The 20,183-nt window shown below is 44.8% G+C and overlaps 1 protein-coding gene across 1 annotated transcript in view; it reads right to left on the reverse strand.

Moving 5' to 3' along the window:
• LOC149461892 (uncharacterized) overlaps positions 1-20,033 on the reverse strand; it is a 34,459-nt gene extending 14,426 nt beyond the window's left edge. Inside the window, exon 1 of the mRNA XM_089677736.1 lies at positions 19,950-20,033. Coding sequence (XP_089533862.1) covers positions 19,950-20,033 — 84 coding nt within the window. The remainder of the gene's footprint in view (positions 1-19,949) is intronic.
• Positions 20,034-20,183: the final 150 nt, after the last annotated feature.

Raw genomic sequence — 20,183 nt, forward strand, 5'->3', positions numbered from 1 at the left:
CTCCACCTCACCCCTTCAGTCTCCTCCTCACCTCACCCCTTCAGTCTCCTCTCCACCTCACCCCTTCAGTCTCCTCCTCACCTCACCCCTTCAGTCTCCTCCTCACCTCACCCCTTCAGTCTCCTCCTCACCTCACCCCTTCAGTCTCCTCCTCACCTCTCCCCTTCAGTCTCCTCTCGCATTACTAACCTACTAAGTGACATATTGGCATGAAAATTATAATACAATTGGTGCTGCGCTCCCACACTTGTACTTATATAAATAATTACATCAAAATGAGGTTTCAGTGACACCCCTAGTGAATCCTCCTGAGTGTAATTATCACAAACCCAATTCTTCATATTATTATACAATCTTATACAGTGATGTTTGATAAACCATATGAAATAAAATATAAATGTGCAAAACACATAAAAACTCAATACATAAACCCACTTGTGTCCCTAAACAGGATGAAATCACAAACCGGTACTAAACCACACGTGATAAAACACTTGGCATAAGTGAATGCCCAAAGGTGCAGTGGAAATAGACTGACAAATGGCACTATTGTGCCTATAGAAACAACCAATAGGACGGTCAGGATAAATTTTCCCTGACTATGGGACAATCTACAAGGACTATAATGAATCCTTCAACATAAATGTTTGACCACCACTCAACAAGTGCCCACACTTACCAAAGTGTAAATTGCCGTGCTCCAGTCCCCAAACTTGGGACTATACTGCTATATAAATAGATAGAGATGTGGTGACATCACTTCTGCCAGAAGGGCCATCTTGATACACCCATAGGAGTACACCCAGGAGTTCATATGAGGATCTGTGAGCATTGTTTTCTCATAACACATGTGAGTGAGCATTTATAGAATTCTTTTACATCAATAAATGAAACAATATCACATGATGGAAGGATTCTTCTTGTTTTATAAACACCGATGAGGAAGCTGAGGTACAATTAGATCATATGAAAACCATCCGGATATCAGGAGAGGTGATACCTGTAAGTTCTGAGGGGGACACCATCACTGTTTGTGATACCGAATCTGACGTGGAGGATTGAGCGGTTGGCTGTGCTTAATAGCAGAAAAGCATTTTGACCCTGTGGGGTCGCTTCATGAAGGTGAGGGGGGCAATCTTACCGGTGAAGGATTACACTTTTTGTTCACCTGCCAGATTTCTATTGATGGCTGGAGGTTTCTATATATCCAGCCTTATTGAAGATCACACACGTGGACAATTTTGTTTTTGTTTATTAATAATTGGTGGCACGTGTTTTGTGGACTTTTTTATAAATTTATTTAAGTTATGTGTTTTCTTTTTTGCTATTTATATAGCAGTATAGTCCCAAGTTTGGGGACTGGAGCACGGCAATTTACACTTTGGTACATGTGGGCACTTGTTGAGTGGTGGTCACACATTAATGTTGAAGGATTCATTATAATCCTTGTAGATTGTCCTATAGTCAGTCCATTTATCCTGACCGTCCTATTGGTTGTTTCTATAGGCACAATAGTGCCATTTGTCATTCCACTGAACCTTTGGGCATTCACTTATGCCAAGTGTTTTATCACGTGTGGTTTAGTACATGTTTGTGATTTCATCCTGTTTAGGGACACAAGTGGGTTTATGTATTGAGTTTTTATGTGTTTTGCACATTTATATTTTATTTCATATGGTTTATCAAACATCACTGTATAAGATTGTATAATAATATGAAGAATTGGGTTTGTGATAATTACACTCAGGAGGAGTCACTAGGGGTGTCACTGAAACCTCATTTTGATGTAATTATTTATATAAGTACAAGTGTGGGAGAGCAGCACCAATTGTATTATAATTTTGATCCCATTCTATCCAGGTGTATAGCCAGGTAGCAGCAACCCATTCCTAGAACAATAGTTTATTCCGGGTAGCGCAGATGGTTCACCATTGTTTTTCATCAGACATTTCGGCATGGATGTCACTCCACTTCCTCAAACTCAATCTTTCCAAAACTGAGCTCTTAGTATTCCCTCCAGCCTGTGCCCCCCCCGACTTCTCCATCAAGATCAATAATACAACCATCAGTCCCTCCCCTCATGCCAGGGTACTAGGTGTAATCCTAGACTCCAATCTGTCCTTTCACCCCCAAATCCAATCACTGTCCAAATCTTGTAGACTTCACCTCCACAACATCTCCAAGATATGCCCGTAAACCACTCGGAAACCACTAAGCAACTTATTCACTCCCTGGTTATATCTCGCCTTGACTATTGTAGCTCCCTCCTCATTGGCTGACCTCATCGCAGGCTATCCCCTCTTCAGTCTATCATGAATGCTGCTGCCAGACTCATCCACCTTACTAACCGTTCTGTATCTGACACCCCTCTCTACCAATCCCTCCACTGGCCTCCACTCAGTGTCCTCCACTCCTCTCTACCAATCCCTCCACTGGCCTCCATTCAGTGTCCTCCACCCCTCTCTTCCAATCCCTCCACTGGTCTCCATTCAGTGTCCTCCACCCCTCTCTGCCAATCCCTCCACTGGCCTCCATTCAGTGTCTTCCACCCCTCTCTACCAATCCCTCCACTGGCCTCCACTCAGTGTCCTCCACCCCTCTCTGCCAATCCCTCCACTGGCCTCCACTCACTGTCCTCCACCCCTCTCTGCCAATCCCTCCACTGGCTTCCCATTGGCCAACAAATAAAATTCAAAACATTAACAATAACATATAAAGCCATTTATAACTCTGCCCCAAATTACATCACCGATCTTGTCTCCAAATATCACCCAAACTGTCCTCTTGACCTCCTGCTGTCTAGATCCCTTGTCTCCTCCTCCCATGCTTGTCCCCAGGACTTCTCCAGAGCCTTCCCAATCCTCTGGAATTCTCTACCCCAATCTATCTGACTATCGCCTACTCTGTTCACTTTTAGGCGATCCCTGAAAACCAATCTCTTCAGGGAAGCCTATCCTGCCCTCAGCTAATAATGGAATCTTCTATTCCTCCTACCAGTCCACCCCCCACAGTTATTACCTTTTGTATCACTAGCCCCTCCCTCCTAGATTGTAAGCTCCTGGAAGCAGGGCCCTCCTAACCCTCTTGTATTGAACTGTATTGTTGCTGTATTGTCTCCCGTTATATTGTAAAGTGCTGAGCAAACTGTTGGTGCCATAAATCCTGTATAATAATATAAAATAATCATTTCTAATACAGTGAGGAACAGAAGTATTTGAACAGCCTGCGGTTTTGCAAGTTCTCCCACTTCTCCATCATGGAGGGGTCTGAAATTCACATTGTAGGTGCATTCCCACTCTGAGAGACAGAATAAAAAAAAATTCAGGAAATCACATTGTATGATTTGTAAAGAATGTATTTGTCTCGCACGGCTGAACAGAAGTATTTGAACCCCTGAGAAGATCAGTGTTAATATTTGGTGCAGAAGCCTTTGTCTGCAATTACAGAGGTCAGACGTTTCCTGTAGTCCTTGACCAGGTTTGCACTACAACAGGGATTTTGACCCACTCCTCCACACCGATCTCCTCTAGATCTGTCAGGTTTTGGGGCTGTTGCTGAGCAACACAGAGTTTCAGCTCCCTCCAAAGATGTTCTATTGGATTTAGGTGTGGAGACTGACTAGGCCACTCCAGAACCTCGATACGCTTCTTACGGAGCCACTCCTTGGTTCTCCTGGCTGTGTGCTTCAGGTCGTTGTCATGTTGGAAGACCCAGCCACGACCCATCTTCAATGCTCTGACTGAGGGAAGGAGGTTGTTGCTCAAAATCTCACAATAAATGGTCCCATTCATCCTCTCCTTAATACAGTGCAGTCGTCCTGTCCCCTTCGCAGAAAAGCACCCCCAAAGCATGATGTTACCACCCCCATGCTTCACAGTAGGGATGGTGTTCTTGGGATGCAACTCATCCTTCTTTTTCCTCCAAACACGACGAGTGAAGTTTAGACCAAAAAGTTCTACTTTGGTCTCATCTGACCACATGACTTTCTCCCATGCCTCCTCTGGATCATTCAGATGGTCATTGGCAACCTTCAGACAGGCCTGGACATGTGATGACTTGAGCAGGGGAACCTTCTGTGCAATGCATGATTGGAAACCATGACGGCGTAGTGTTCTACCGACAGTGACCTGTGAAACTGTGCTCCCACCTTTCTTATCATCAGTGATACCTCACGAGGGGACATCTTGGATGGAGCCCCAGTCCGAAGGAGACTGACAGTCATCTTTAGACTCTTCCACTTTCTAACAATTGCTCCAACAGTTGATCTATTTTCACCAAGCTGCTTGGCAATTGCCCCGTAGCCCTTTCCAGCCTTGTAGAGGTCCACAATTTTGTTTCTGGTGTCTTTTGATAGCTCTTTGGTCTTGCCCATGGTAGTAGTTGGCGTCTGACTGACTGTGGGGTGGACAGGTGTCTTTAAAGAGCTCAGACAGGTGCTACTAAGTTAGATGAATGAGTAGAGTAGAGGTGGACTTTATAAAGGCACAGTAACAGGTCTTTGAGAGCCAGAATTCTTGCTGTTTCTTAGGTGTTCAAATACTTCTGTTCAGCAGTGCAAGACAAATACATTCTTTACAAATCATACAATGGGATCTCCTGAATTTTTTTTTTCAGTTCTGTCTCTCAGAGTGGGAATGTACCTACAATGTGAATTTCAGACCCCTCCATGATGGAGAAGTGGGAGAACTTGTAAAATGGCAGGGGGTTCAAATACTTCTGTTCCTCACTGTATATCTTGCTCCCAAAGCTGGCCTACATGGTTCAGTTTTATCATTCAGCCAGCAGGATGAGTGAACATACTGAAGTGATTCCTCCATCCACACATTGTAGGTAGTTGGGGGAATCCTCCCCGCTGCACTCTTGTATTCTGACAATGGGGGGACTCCTCCGCTCTCAGAATACACAGATCAGCACTGACGCTATTGGCTGCAGCCGCTGGGGGAGTGGCTTTTATCCGGCAGTGGCCACACATGGATGGATATGTGAGCGATCCCTGCTGAACCAGCTGAATTTCCATGGATCTATGGTCACCTTCAGTGACTTCCTCCCCTCCCCCTCATCTCCTTCATGATGGAAGTCATGCTGAGATCATCTCCCATTGGCTGGGCAATATTCTCATTTGTCTCTCAGCTCCTTCTTGCTATTCCTCGTCCTGCCTGTTGTTTCCTTGGATTGATTTTCTGTGTAGTGACCCCGGCTTGGTCTCTTGGATGCGCTATATATCTCAGCCTGAAGTGGGGCTTCAATAAAATGGAGACCTGAATGGAGAGGTGAGGAGGATTCTGGGAATATCATTTGATGTGACTATTTGTGTTCAGATGTAGAGTTTTCCTCCTGTGAAGTCTGGAGATCATATGACATCACATTGCCTCCACCTCCCTCCCTGATAGAAGAGAGAAAGAAGAAGAAGATTCTAGAAGTCACCAGAGAGATCACTGAGCTGCTGACAGGAGAGGTGAGCGGTGCCGGGAATTCTGGGACATTCTCCAGTAACAGACAAGGGATGTGTCTGGATGGTGACTGTATCATTGTGTGTGTCAGGTTCCTATAAGGTGTCAGGGTGTCACTGTCTATTTCTCCATGGAGGAGTGGGAGTATTTAGAAGGACACAAGGATCTCTACAAGGACGTCATGATGGACAATCAGCCGCCCCTCACATCACCGGGTAAGAGGAGACTTTATTGTAAAGGAGAGAGCAGTACGGAGGATCCACCTAGATCCCCCATCATCTGATAAACACATAGAAACAATGGATTCAGTCAGTGTGTGTGTTTCCTACAGATGGATCCAGTCATGGGAACCCACCAGAGAGATGTCCCCGTCCTCTGTATTCCCGGGATTCCACACAGGAAGGTCACACCATCCCTCACCATCATCAGGTAGATGATGACAATTATTGGTAGTTGTGATTTATACACAGCATGTTTGTTACAATGAATGTTTTATTATATCTTTCAGAGTGGAATCCTCGGGGATGATAATATTGATGTTAAAGAAGAGTATAAAGAGGAGGATGAGGAGTATGGAGTGATGGAGGAGTTTTCAGAAGGACACAAGGATATGATGGAGCCACCTAATACCAGGAACCCACCAGAGAGATGTCCCCGTCCTCTGTATTCCCGGGATTCCACACAGGAAGATCACACCATCCCTCACTGTTACAAGGTTGGTGGGATGGAGAATCTAGAACATGGACTCATAGAGACAATGTGTGGAGTTTTTATGTGATGTAACAATATTAACGCTTATGTCTTACAGATGATATTTTCTTTCCTTCTCTTGGTTTAGGTTGAAGATCTGATAGATATAAAAGTTGAGGTGAAAGCAGAAGAAGAAGAGGCGTATGTGAGGGATGATCAGCAGTCTATGGAGGAGGATGGAATAACGGGGACATTTATAGAGGAGGACACTCCTACAGAGATCAGCACAGGTGGGTCATGAACACTAAATCCATTCCTCCACCCATACTGCTCACTGATTGGTCCAGAGTAGGGCGGGGACTGGGTGATATCAGCCTGTAATCCCCTGGTCACTTTCCTGAGCTGTGTTCCCCGTCCTGTATTCCTGGATTTCTCTCGGATAATCTTCCTTCTCTGTGCTGCAGACACAATTTATGTCTCTAGACTGGATTTATGGAGGTTCTGGGGTTCAGCTGGCAGTAAAATGTTGATTTTTCCTATAAGCATTGCATAATGTAGGCACCCAGAACATGTGACTGGGGTCTCCTGCCTTGTGCCTGACTCTTCCAGGGGACCTTCTATGTTATTTCCTGGCTGTGCCGGGTGGAGGGATATGTCTGTAGTGTCTCAGACCCAAGTCACTGAGTGCAGTCTCAGGAGATGGGAGACAAGCAACCGTTTAAGGACCTTTCATTACTGAATAACAATATTATAATTCCTGACCATTATACTATACAGGTGAAACTCGAACAATGAGAATATGGTGCAAAAGTTCATTTATTTCAGTGCAGCAACTTAAAAGGTGAAACTAATATATGAGACTCATTCCATGCAAAGCAAGATAGTTCAAGCCGTGATTTGTCATCATTGTGATGATTATGGCTTACAGCTCATGAAAACCCCAAATCCACAATCTCAGAAAATGAGAATATTCCATGTAATCAATAAAACACGGATTGTACATAGAACAATATCGCACCTCTGAAAAGTAGAAGCATGCATATGTACTCAGGACTTGGTTTGGGCCCCTTTTGCAGCAATTACTGCCTCAATGCGGCGTGGCATGGAAGCTATCAGCCTGTGGCACTGCTGAGGTGTTATGGAAGACAAGGATGCTTCAATAGCGGCCTTCAGCTCTTCTGCATTGTTCAGTCTCATGTCTCTCATCTTTCTCTTGGCAATGCCCCATAGATTCTCTATGGGGTTCAGGTCAGGCGAGTTTGCTAGCCAATCAAGCACAGTAACCCCACGGTCATTGAACCAGTTTTTGGTGCTTTTGGCAGTGTGGGCGGAGCCAAGTCCTGCTGGAAAATGAAGTCAGCATCCCCATAAAGCTTGTCTGCGGAAGGAAGCATGAAGTGCTCCAAAATCTCCTGGTAGACGGCTGCGGTGACCTTGGACCTAATGAAGCACAGTGGACCAACACCAGCAGATGACATGGCTCCCCAAATCAACACAGACTGTGGAAACTTCACACTGGACTTCAAGCATCTTGCAGTGTGTGCCTCTCCATTCTTCCTCCATACTCGGGGTCCTTGGGCCTCTCCATTCTTCCTCCATACTCGGGGTCCTTGGGCCTCTCCATTCTTCCTCCATACTCTGGGTCCTTGGGCCTCTCCATTCCTCCTCCATACTCGGGGTCCTTGGGCCTCTCCATTCTTCTTCCATACTTTGGGTCCTTGGGCCTCTCCATTCTTCCTCCATACTCGGGGGTCCTTGGGCCTCTCCATTCTTCCTCCATACTCGGGGTCCTTGGGCCTCTCTATTCTTCCTCCATACTTGGGGTCCTTGGGCCTCTCCATTCTTCCTCCATACTCGGGATCATTGGGCCTCCATTCTTCCTCCATACTCAGGGTCCTTGGGCCTCTTCCTCCATACTCGGGGTCCTTGGTTTCCAAATGAGATGCAAAAGTTGCTCTCATCAGAAAAGAGGACTTTGGACCACTGAGCAACAGACCAATATATACTCTGTTGTACATTACATACTCCTGACCCCTGCACTATATACTCCATTTTGTACATTACATACTCCTGACCCCTTGCACTATATACTCCATGTTGCACATTACATACTCCTGACCCCTGCACTATATACTCCATGTTGTACATTACATACTCCTGACCCCTGCAGTATATACTCTACAGTGGATATAAAAAAGTCTACACACGCCTGTGTCAGGTTTCTGTGATGTAAAAAAATTAGACAAAGAAAAATGATTTCAGAACTTTTCCACCTTTAATGCGACCTATAAACTGTACAACTCAAATGAAATATAAATTGAAATCTTTTAGGGGGGAAGTAAACAAAAAAATACTAAAATAATGTGGTTGCATAAGTGTGCACACCCTCTTTATAACTGGGGATGTAGCTGTGTTTAGAATTAAGCAATCACAATCATGGTAAATAGGAGTCAGTACACACCCGCCATCATTTAAAGTGCCTCTGAATAACCCCAAATAAAGTTCAGCTTTTCTAGTCTGTCTTTCCTGACATTTTCTTAGTCGCATCCTACAGCAAAAGCCATGGTCTGCAGAGAGCTTCCAAAGCATCATAGGGATCTCATTGTTAAAAGGTATCAGTCAGGAGAAGGTTACAAAAGAATTCCCAAGGCATTAGATGTACAATGGAACACAGTGAAGACAGTCATCATCATGTGGAGAGAATATGGCAAAACAGTGACATCACCAACAGTGACATCACCAAGAACTGGACGTCCCTCCAAAATGGATGAAAAGACGAGAAGAAAACTGGTGTGGGAGGCGGCCAAGAGGCCTACAGCAACATGAAATGAGCTGCAGGAATATGTGGCAAGTCCTGGCTGTGTGGTCCATGTAACAACAATCTCCGTGTTCTTCATATGTCTGGTCTATGGGGTAGAGTGGAAGACAGAAGCCTTTTCTTAGGAAGAAAACCATCCAAGCTCGGCTACATTCTACAAAAACACATCTGAAGTCTCCCAGAAGCAAGTGGGGAGATGTGTTCTGGTCTGATAAAACCAAGGTTGAACTTTTTGGCCATAATTCCAAAAGATATGTTTGGCACAAAAACACTGCACATCACCAAAGGAACACCATACCCACTGTGAAGCATGGTGGTGGCAGCATCATGCTTTGGGGCTGTTTTTCTTCAGCTGGAACTGGGGCCTTAGTCAAGGTAGAGGGAATTATGAACAGTTCCAAATACCAGTCAATATCGGCACAAAATCTTCCAGCTTCTGCTAGAAAGCTGAACAAAGAGGAGCTTCACCTTTCAGCATTGCGACCACCCAAAGCATCCATCCAAATCCACAAAGGAATGGCTTCACCAGAAGAAGATGGAAGATTTGGAATGTCCCAGCCAGAGCCCAGACCTGAATCCGATGGACAATCTGTGGGGTGATCTGAAGAGGGCTGTGCGCAGGAGATGACACGCAATCTGACAGATTTGGAGTGTTTTTTTCAAGGAAAAGCGGGCAAATATTGCCAAGTCAGGATGTGCCGTGCTGATAGACTCCTCCCCAAAAAGACTGAGTGCTGGAATCACATCAAAAGGGGCTTCAACAAAGGATTAGTGTAAGGGTGTGTACACTTATGCAACAAGATTATTTTAGTTTTTTATTTTTACTTCCCCCAACTAAGCGATTTCAGTTTGTTGTTTAACCGAGTTGTACAGTTTATAGGTCACATAAAAGGTGGAAAAAGTTCTTAAATTATTTATCTTTGTCTCATTTTTTTTTACATCACAGAAACCTGACATTTTAACAGGGGTGTGTAGACTTTTTAAATCCACTGTATGTTGTACATTCCATACTCCTGACCCCTGCACTATATACTCTATGTTGTACATTACATATTCCTGACCCCTGCACTATATACTCTATGTTGTACATTACATACTCCTGACCCCTGCACTATATACTCTATGTTGTACATTACATACTCCTGACCCCTGCACTATATACTCTATGTTGTACATTACATACTCCTGACCCCTGCACTATATACTCTATGTTGTACATTACATACTCCTGACCCCTGCACTATATACTCTATGTTGTACATTACATACTCCTGACCATTACACTATATACTCTATGTTGTACATTACATCCTCCTGACCCCTGCACTATATACTCTATGTTGTACATTACATCCTCCTGACCCCTGCACTATATACTCCATGTTGTACATTACATACTCCTGACCCCTGCACTATATACTCTATGTTGTACATTACATACTCCTGACCCCTGCACTATATACTCTATGTTGTACATTACATACTCCTGACCCCTGCACTATATACTCTATGTTGTACATTACATACTCCTGACATCTGCTCTCCCCCCACTGCTATATATACACATAATATGGATTCTCTTTTGTTACACCCATCTCCTACCAGCTGGACATTTTATATCGAATGATGTGATTGGAGCACAGACTTTTACATGGTGATAATAATGTGATAACATCCTCCAACTTTGGACCCTTAAACAGAAAGTGATAATGAGGGCGGAGTCAATACCCCAATGATGGTGGTCTTCAGGATCAGTCCAGTCTTCATCTTGGCTGTTCTCCCCCATCCTCACTCTCTGACCTCTGGTGGGGCTCAGCCCCGCTGTTCTTCATGACTAAATCATGGACTAAATAAGGAAGTGCAGTACTTCTTGTGTTGGGAAGATGGCGATGAGTGATAGAGGGGGTGGGGACCCTCGTCCTATAATCCCCTCATCACTGTCCCTCCTATAAAAGACAGTTCTGGTTGTTTCTTCACTCTCTGACTAAGGTCCATGAATAAAGAAATGACCTGGTAGGAGATCAGAGGAGCCATTTCCTAGTTCCCTTGAGGGTGGAATTGTAAGCTCCTCAGAGACCAAGTTGCCTGATGTGGGCGGAGTCCTGGTTTGGGGGAACCAATCAGCTCCTGTCTAGTAATCCTCTTTGTATTTTAGTCCATGGCCGGGAGATGGGGAAAACCTCCGAGGATTGTCTCACTTTGTCTCCAGACTGGAAAGTAGAAGATGAGGACATCACACAGTATAGTCCAGGAGAAAACCCGGCTCCCTCCAATGTCCATCCGGCACCACCCAGTGTAGATGGTCCATCGGATTCCTTGTATCCTGAGGAACCTCAGACTGTGCGGGACTGGGCCGGACTTCCAACAGGGAAGAAGTTCTCCTGTACTAAGTGTGGGAAGGGTTTCCATTATAGATCCCGTCTTAATGAGCATAATAGATCTCACACGGGGGAGAAGCCGTATTCCTGTCCAGAGTGTGGGAAATGTTTTTCAGTGAAGTTTCATCTTTACAGACATGAAAGATCTCACACAGGGGAGAAGCCATATTCCTGTCCTGAGTGTGGGAAATGTTTCCCCTATAAATCAAATCTTAATGTGCATAAAAGTACTCACACAGGGGAGAAGCCGTATTCCTGTCCTGAGTGTGGGAAATGTTTTGCACAAAAATCAGACCTTGTCAAACATGAAAGGTCTCACACAGGTGAGAAGCCGCATTCCTGTCCTGAGTGCGGGAAATGTTTTTCACAGAAGTCCAATCTTTACAAACATCAGAGATCTCACACAGGGGAGAAGCCATATTCCTGTTCTGAGTGTGGAAAGTGTTTTTCAGTGAAGTCCAGTCTTTACACACATCAAAGATCTCACGCGGGAGAAGCCGTATTCCTGTTTTGAGTGCAGGATATTATTTCAATGAAGTCCAGTCTTTACCAGCATCTGAGATCTCATAGAGGTGAGAAGCCTTATTCCTGTCCTTAGTGTGGGAAAAGTTTTTCACAGAAGTCCAGTCCTTACACACATCAGAGATCTCACACGGTGGAAAAGCCGTATTCCTATCCTGAGTGTGGGAAATGTTTTTCACTGAAGTCCGATTATTATATACATCAGAGAACTCACACGGGGGAGAAGCCATATTCCTGTCCTGAGTGCCGGAAACGTTTTTCAGATACGTCCAGTCTTCATAGACACAAGAGATCTCACATGAGGGAGAAGCCGTATTCCTGTCCTCAGTGCGGGAAATGTTTTTCACAGAAGACTAATCTTCGCAGACATCAGAAATTTCACACAGCGGAGAAGCTGTATTCCTGTCCAGAGTGCGAGAAATGTTTTTTATACAAGGTCAGGCTTCACACACATCAGAGATCTCACACTGGGGAGAAGCCGTATTCCTGTCCTGAATGCGGGAAATGTTTTTCACAGAAGTCCAATCTTTACAAACATCAGAGATCTCACACAGGGGAGAAGCCGTATTCTTGTCCTAAGTGAGGGAAATGTTCCTCACTGAAGTCCTGTCTTCCTGTACATCAGGGGTCCCACACAACCCTGGAGGTGTATTAGTGCCTTGAGTGCGGGAAATGTCTTCTAGATGAATGTTGCTGGACATCCCAGCTCTCATGTGGGGAAGAAGCACACCCTGATATACACCTCAGATATACTCCATGGCTGATCTTCATCATGGAAGGAACAGTTGATAAGGAGATGAGAGGCCCCCAAAGACATGGATGAAGTGCAGTAAATGTCAGGGTGCAGAGTGGTCAGTAGATCCTGGAAATGAAGGACACAGCTTCAGCCCTTCTTGGGTGTCGGAGTTGCGTTTCCTGATAATGATATAGCGGGTTACAGAGCTAGAAGCCGGGAGAGCCCAGATCTCGTTATCGGGGAACTTTACACAGACAACAAGAACTTCTGAAGTTGATGTCCTTCATTTCAAGGCTCTACAGAACAGTGGTGACCCCGAAGCGTCTCTCTGTCTTCAGTCCATCCTTCTCCCATCCCCCAACAGGAGGGAAGGAGAACTCCGCCCCAAACTAGGGGGGAACTTTCCTCTCATTATTTCCCTTGGCTTCTGTGTGAGTTTGGGTGGTTGGAGGAGTGCGGCACGAGAGGGAACACAGCTTGTTGTTCTATGTCTACATATGGGGTCTGGGTAGAGGGGATCCACCAGAAAATATTTCTACTCTTTGATTTTGTGCAAATCGTTTCTGTTTTCACTTTGAAGGGCGATATTATGTGGTTTGTAAAAAGGATTGGCCCAATAGATACCACCCCACTTAGAGAATAGATGAACTAATATGACCAGCATTCATTCAGCCATGTCACATGTTGGGATCTTTTCTACAATACTTTGTTATAATAATGGAACACGTTATGTATTGTATTGTACACCAATAATAATGACTCCGCCCCCACATTCCAGACAAGGGATCTTCCTGACCAATCTGATTCCTTCCTTTGTTATTTCCTGATTCTATGATTACAATCTTGTTAGAAGTAAAACTATAATAAAGAATTTATTGAGTGAAAAGAATTGTGTGTGTCGGGGCCACGATGGGGATCTTTGGGGCCCAAACATTTCTCACAGAAGACACTTTACAAGCCTTTACAGGTCATCCAGTTTCTGGTTCACCATGAATAATGGCCCAGAGTGCAGGAGTCAGGAGACTACTTCATACAGCCCTTCAAACAACGTGCAGTGGTCAGGTGTTACATCCCAGAGTACAGAGTGTAGTGGTCAGGAGTATGTGATTTCCATCCCAGAGTACAGAGTGCAGTGGTCAGGAGTATGTGATTTCCATCCCAGAGTACAGAGTGTAGTGGTCAGGAGTATGTGATTTACATCCCAGAGTACAGAGTGTAGTGGTCAGGAGTATGTGATTTCCATCCCAGAGTACAGAGTGCAGTGGTCAGGAGTATGTGATTTCCATCCCAGAGTACAGAGTGTAGTGGTCAGGAGTATGTGATTTACATCCCATATTACAGAGTGTAGTGGTTAGGAGTATGTGATTTCCATCCCAGAGTACAGAGTGTTGTGGTCAGGATTATATGATTTACATCCCAGAGTACAGAGTGTAGTGGTCAGGAGTATGTGATTTCCATCCCAGAGTATAGAGTGTAGTGGTCAGGAGTATGTGATTTCCATCCCAGAGTACAGAGTGTAGTGGTCAGGAGTATGTGATTTCCATCCCAGAGTATAGAGTGTAGTGGTCAGGAGTATGTGATTTACATCCCAGAGTACAGAATGTAGTGGTCAGGAGTATGTGATTTCCATCCCAGAGTATAGAGTGTAGTGGTCAGGAGTATGTGATTTCCATCCCAGAGTGCAGGGGTCAGGAGTATGTGATTTCCATCCCAGAGTACAGAGTGTAGTGGTCAGAAGTATGTGATTTCCATCCCAGAATACAGAATGTAGTGGTCAGGAGTATATGATATACAGAGTGAAGTAGTCAGATGTAGTATGTGATGTACAGCGCACAGTGGGTAAGATCATGTCTTATACAGCCTCAGCAAAAAGAGTGCATTGGTCAGGAACATGTCGCATACAGCCCATCATACAGAGTGCAGTGGGCAGGAGCATATAATATACAGCTCTGTGTACAGAGTGCAGTGGTCATGAGTATATCTTAGGTCTTTGTACAGAGTACACTGGTCAGGAACAGGTCATATACAGCTCTGTGTAGAGTGCAGTGGTAAGGAGTATATCATATACAGCTCTGTGTACAGAGTGTAGTGGTCAGGTTTATATCTTAGGCCTGTGTACAGAGTGCAGTATTCAGGAGTATATCATATACAGTCCTATGTACAGAGTGCAGTGGTCAGGATTATATCTTAGGCCTGTGTACAGAGCGAAGTGGTCAGGAGTATGTCATATACTGCCCAGCATGCATAGTACATTGGTCAGGATTTTGTGATATACAGTCCTCTGTGCAGCAACCCCCCCGATACTCCCTTGAGCCCCACCCTGATCCAGCGATGTGCACAAGATCCTTGGCAGTCTGGGGATTCTCCCTCCTCATTGGCTGAGACAGAAGCAGGGGCCATTGTTTGTTTTAAAAGAAACACAATGTTGTCTTTACAATAGCTTTAAGTCTCATTTACTAATGGACACGACACCCTCTGACACCCACAGACCGTAGACAAAGCAAAAGTGACAAATAAATGTGACAGCAAATAACCAACCCAACAACCTGACTATAATACACTGTGTACAAATGGAGGGAAGCTGACATACACCGGGCAGACCCAGGACTGGGACTGGGAATCAGGGGAGCAGAGATGGGGGAACAGGATGCAGGAAACCAGAATCAGGGAAAAGTATACAAGATACAGGATCCAGCAGGGAAGAGGCTCACAGGCAGACCACTGAGGCACTGATGAAAACTACGGGGGGATTATATACCTTCCCAGCAGCCAGCATCAGGTGGCAATGTCTCCTCTCTACTTCCTCCCAACTCACCTCTCACCCAGAGCTTCCTGTCTGTACCTGACATCCCTTCCCATCTGTACCTGACATCACTTCCCGTCTGTACCTGACATCACTTCCCGTCTGTACCTGACATCACTTCCTGTCTGGATAGAAGGGAGATCACCACCTGGTGGAACTCAGAGGAACTGCAGCTCTAAGAAATGTCTCATAGTTTGAACCTTGTTGTTGTTTCCAAGTGTTCTCCAATGTTCATGTCCATGTCTGGCAGGTTCCAGGACTCTTCAGAGTGGCAGTGAGGTGATGACTCCGGAACACTCTCTGGGTTCCATCACCAGGCACTGCAATTATACCCGACTGCTGGGAGCCGGCATCTCCTTTCCTACAGTGAAAGTATAATTCTGACATCAGCAGAGAGGCAGCGGGAGGGTGGTACCACCACTGACCACCAATGCTGGGCTGGGGGTACACTTTGTTCTCACGGACACCAACAATGGGGCTTATTTTATCTCACTGACACCAACAATGGGGCTTATTTTATCTCACTGACACCAACAATGGGGCTTATTTTATCTCACTGACACCAACAATGGGGCTTATTTTTATCTCACTGACACCAATGATGGATGTCAAGGAAATCATGCCCATGGTGACTGGCTAACTGGAGTGAGATCCTTGATTGGTGGAGAAGGAATGAGGGTGGAGCTTTCTCTGAATTCTCATCTGTTGACAATTGATGGACTGATCTGAATTCTGTGTGAAATATATCTGGTTGTTAATGATTGGCTGGAAATCAGGCGGTCACACCCCTAACCGATGACTCCTCATCTGTCGACAGGTTTCCCCCCTGACAGCTGAATGTCCACAAAAGAATTGTCAGCAATTACAAATTGTGGAAAACCCCTCAGAATGTCTCTGAGAAGAAATGATATTTTATCTTCTCTCCAACTCAGACTATATTTGTCTTAGACGTAAGAGGCCCAAAATCCCGAGTCCCTGTCAGGTCTGAGCTCCAGCCGGATACAATCACCTTCTCCACTCACAAAGTTTGCTTTTGTAAATGAAGTGAGTACAGAATTGAGGAAAGCGAGGACACCCGGCAACAATGGGATTCTGTCCTATCTCCTGCACCCGGAGCAAATGAACAACATGTACCAGCCTTCCCAGCCCCATCAATGTACACTGTGGAGGCATCTTGTATGTAGACTCTGGATTCAACAAACCAGCAGCCTGGCCATTCAGGAACATACCATTGTTCAGCTCTGGGGGGGAAACAAACATCTCTCATGGAAAGGAGCTCTGGGGAGTCAACAGACCAATCTTTCATCTATACGTATGTTTCCATCTCTCCACATCACTCCATTCTTTTTCTGGACAAAACCATTATAAATATCAGCGACAGATTTACAAATCTAGGATTTTACAATGAGAACACAATGTCACAAGGGATCTATAAAAGATTTTATCCGGACACAAGATCCCATTGTAAGAAAGGAATTCTGAATATGAACAGCGACTGTTATGTGGGATCCCATTATATTCAGTGCGGGGAAATGTATCTTTTATATTTTACTGAAACCTTAGATAATAAATGACATTTATATCCCAGAAATTAACTTTACTGTATTTTTAACTGAAATTGTACCTTTCATAAATCATTGCACTAATATTGTGTAAAATAATAAAACTCATAAAACATCAGAACTGCTAACAATTTATCCTCTAGTGTGTCTAGAGAAGTCCTGGAGGCTGGCATGGGAGGAGGAGACCAGGGAACTAGAGAGAAGGAGGTCTTGTGAGGAGCGGAGTGTGCGTGTTGGGCGGTACTTGGATATTAGGTCAGTGATGTAGTTCGGGGCAGTATGGTGGACAGCTTTGTATGTCAGTGTAAGAATTTTGAATTTCATCCGTTGTGCAATCAGAAGCCAGTGGAGGGATTGGCAGAGGGGGGTGGCGTAAATGGAGCCGTTGGAAAGGTGAATGAGTCTGGCTGCCGTATTCAGGATGGACTGAAGCAGGGATAGCCAGTGGCAAGGCAGGCCAGTGAGGAGGGAGTTGCAGTAGTCGAGTCGTGATATGATGAGGGAGTGGATGAGCTGTTTAGTGGTTTCTGGGGTTAGGAACGTGCGGATTTTGGCGATGTTGCGGAGGTGGAGTCTGCACGAGTTTGTTAAAGATTGGACTTGGGGCTGGAAGGATAGGTTGGAGTCCAGAATGACACCAAGTACTCTGGCCTGCGGGGTGGGTTTGATGGTGGAGTTGTTAGATGTGATAGAGAAGTCAATGGGGGGTGGTGTCCGGGCTGGGAAACACGGTTTTGGAGAGGTTCAGTTTAAGGAAGTGGAGCGACATCCAGTCTGATATGTCGCTCAGTAGGTGTGTGATTCGGGCGGAGACCGAGGGGGTGAGTTGGGGGGTTGAGAGATAGATTTGTGTGTCGTCGGCATAGAGGTGGTAGTTGGAGCCGTGAGAGTGTATGAGTTGGACCCCTTCTCTTCTCCATCTACACCTCCTCCCTTGGCCGAGGATGGAGCCTTAAGGGACCCCCAACAGAGAGGGGGAGTGAGGGGGAGGTGGTAGCATTATTCTTTATGCTTCGTCTGATCAGGATGGCGGTCATTTCTCCCTGAACACGGAGCGCCCTAAACACGAGGTAAACGTGGTGCAGCATTGAGCCCCGTCCAGCTGTAGTGTAGACTTTGACAGGCTGCAGGCAGCGGGGCTGGACGCTGTACCTGTGCCTACCAGGTGTATTATAATGCCATCATTGAACCCACAGGGGCTGGACCCCCCCATGTACAAGGGGCCTAAGAGACACAATCAGCTGGTGTCCCATTCCACCAGACCCCTATAACTGGAAGAGGACATTTTTGGGGGGAAGTGTTGTAGAAGAAACCATACCACGGTATTGTGTGATGAAATTATAATTCAACTTAAAGTGTCAATATATGTGACACTTTAACAACAGAAGAAAAGAGATAGATTGTTTACATTTCAAGGATCTCAGCTATGCTAATAAACTGATTAACATATGACATGCCCTTCATTAATATCAGCCCCGCCCACTTATGTGACCCTCTAAACATCCAAATCCCTGGAAATTCCCAGAAGACACTTTCATCTTTTATCCATAACAAGCTGATTGGGTACAAGAGAACCCCGAGCCCCTCCTACTCATTCCCACACAACAAGTCCATGTCACCATCTACAAGGTAAGAGGACCTGAAGGAGAACAAGACCATGACCACCAGGACCATCGCCTGACTGAAGCCATGCTCACATTTCTTTCTAATGCTGCTTCTATGGTCTCCTCAGATACAGATTTGGCAGATGTACATTAGTGGAACCCTTTCACTCCGGCCAACGTAAGGTTTCCATCAGCAGCAGCACGGCCTTATAGCTACAGCACCCGGGGGTTGTCTACATTTGTTAGGCCAACTGTCAGATTTCTGGTAGAAGTGGTTCAGCCGCACTGAAGGTCCTCCCCCCACCAGGTATACTGGGCTCAGCTGTCCCTCCTGCAAGCCCAAGACAGACATGGTGGGTGTCAGCGATGAGAGCAGAAGGAGATCAGCAAACATCTGATCTCTCCTTCAGTGAATGAATGTGGGAGGTGGGAGATTATGTCATTTCTGGGTTCATCGCTGTCATTCTCCAGTCACTATGGTTTGGGAAGAAGCTGATTAGGCATGATCTGTTCTTGACCATCTTTTTTGGGGTACAGAGGTGACATTAGGGTTCTAATAATGTTCAGACGTCTCTTTAAAGAGGACCTGTGACCAGAAATATGTATCAACCCCCTATCTGACAGAAGCCATGTTAAGTGAAAAAAGAGTTGAAAAAAATTTAAGTAACACTATAAAAATAAAAAAAAACACAAAACAAATCACACGACACATTTTATATATCATTGCACAAGTGAGAGTGAGAACAATCATTCTGAGGCCATCGTTCACGGGTAACTATCTGAACTGATAACCTATAAAGGCTCTTAAAGCGTCAACTTTGAACAATTTTTGGTTCTGAAGTTTGTCACCATTTCACAAGTACGCAGTTTGTAAAGTTTGACATGTTTGGGATCTATATACTTGATGACAACCCCATATTTTATATTTCACCAAACAAATTGGGTCATATATTGTGTTCTTTGTGCACTAACATTATCTTTTTTTTACAGAAAATATGTAGTTGATAAACAGCTGTACTAATATTCTGTGACATGAAAAATGGCAACTACCACCATTATATTCTCCAGTCTCTGCTTTCAGATAATAAAAAGAAATGTTTGGGCTTTAACTAATCATATGGCCTAAAATATGAATTTAACTAAAAACAAAAGCAAAATAAACTCTGGCAGTGAAAGAAAATACATCAATATATAACATTTCAAAATCAAAACTATGGTAGCAACTAATGGCTTAAGAAGCAAACCCACCATATTACTCAACCAGGTTCCAACTAAACCCACCCAAAACATTGGATCCCACCTCCTCCCACCCAGGTTCCTGTTGGAACTCCTTTATCTTGTGTAGATATCCCCTTCTGAGATCCTCATGATCTAATATAAACGTACAACACTCTCCATCTGACACCATTTGTAGACTCCACCTTGGTCTTCCAAAAGATAGTAAGCTGTTAAGCAGTTCTGTGACACCATCTTAGGTGGTGGAGCCACTTCTGCTGTCAGCTCTGATATAACATCAATGGTGTCATTGGTTATCTGATCCATGACTCCAGTTCATCTTACTTATCTTAGATTCCCCATCCCGTCTATGAAGGGCTCACTGCATAAAGCATCTCCAATCCA

Source organism: Staurois parvus, unplaced genomic scaffold (assembly GCF_062004578.1).
Source record: "Staurois parvus isolate SC_StPar_1 unplaced genomic scaffold, SC_StPar_1.0 ptg000191l, whole genome shotgun sequence".
Lineage (NCBI taxonomy): Eukaryota > Metazoa > Chordata > Amphibia > Anura > Ranidae > Staurois > Staurois parvus.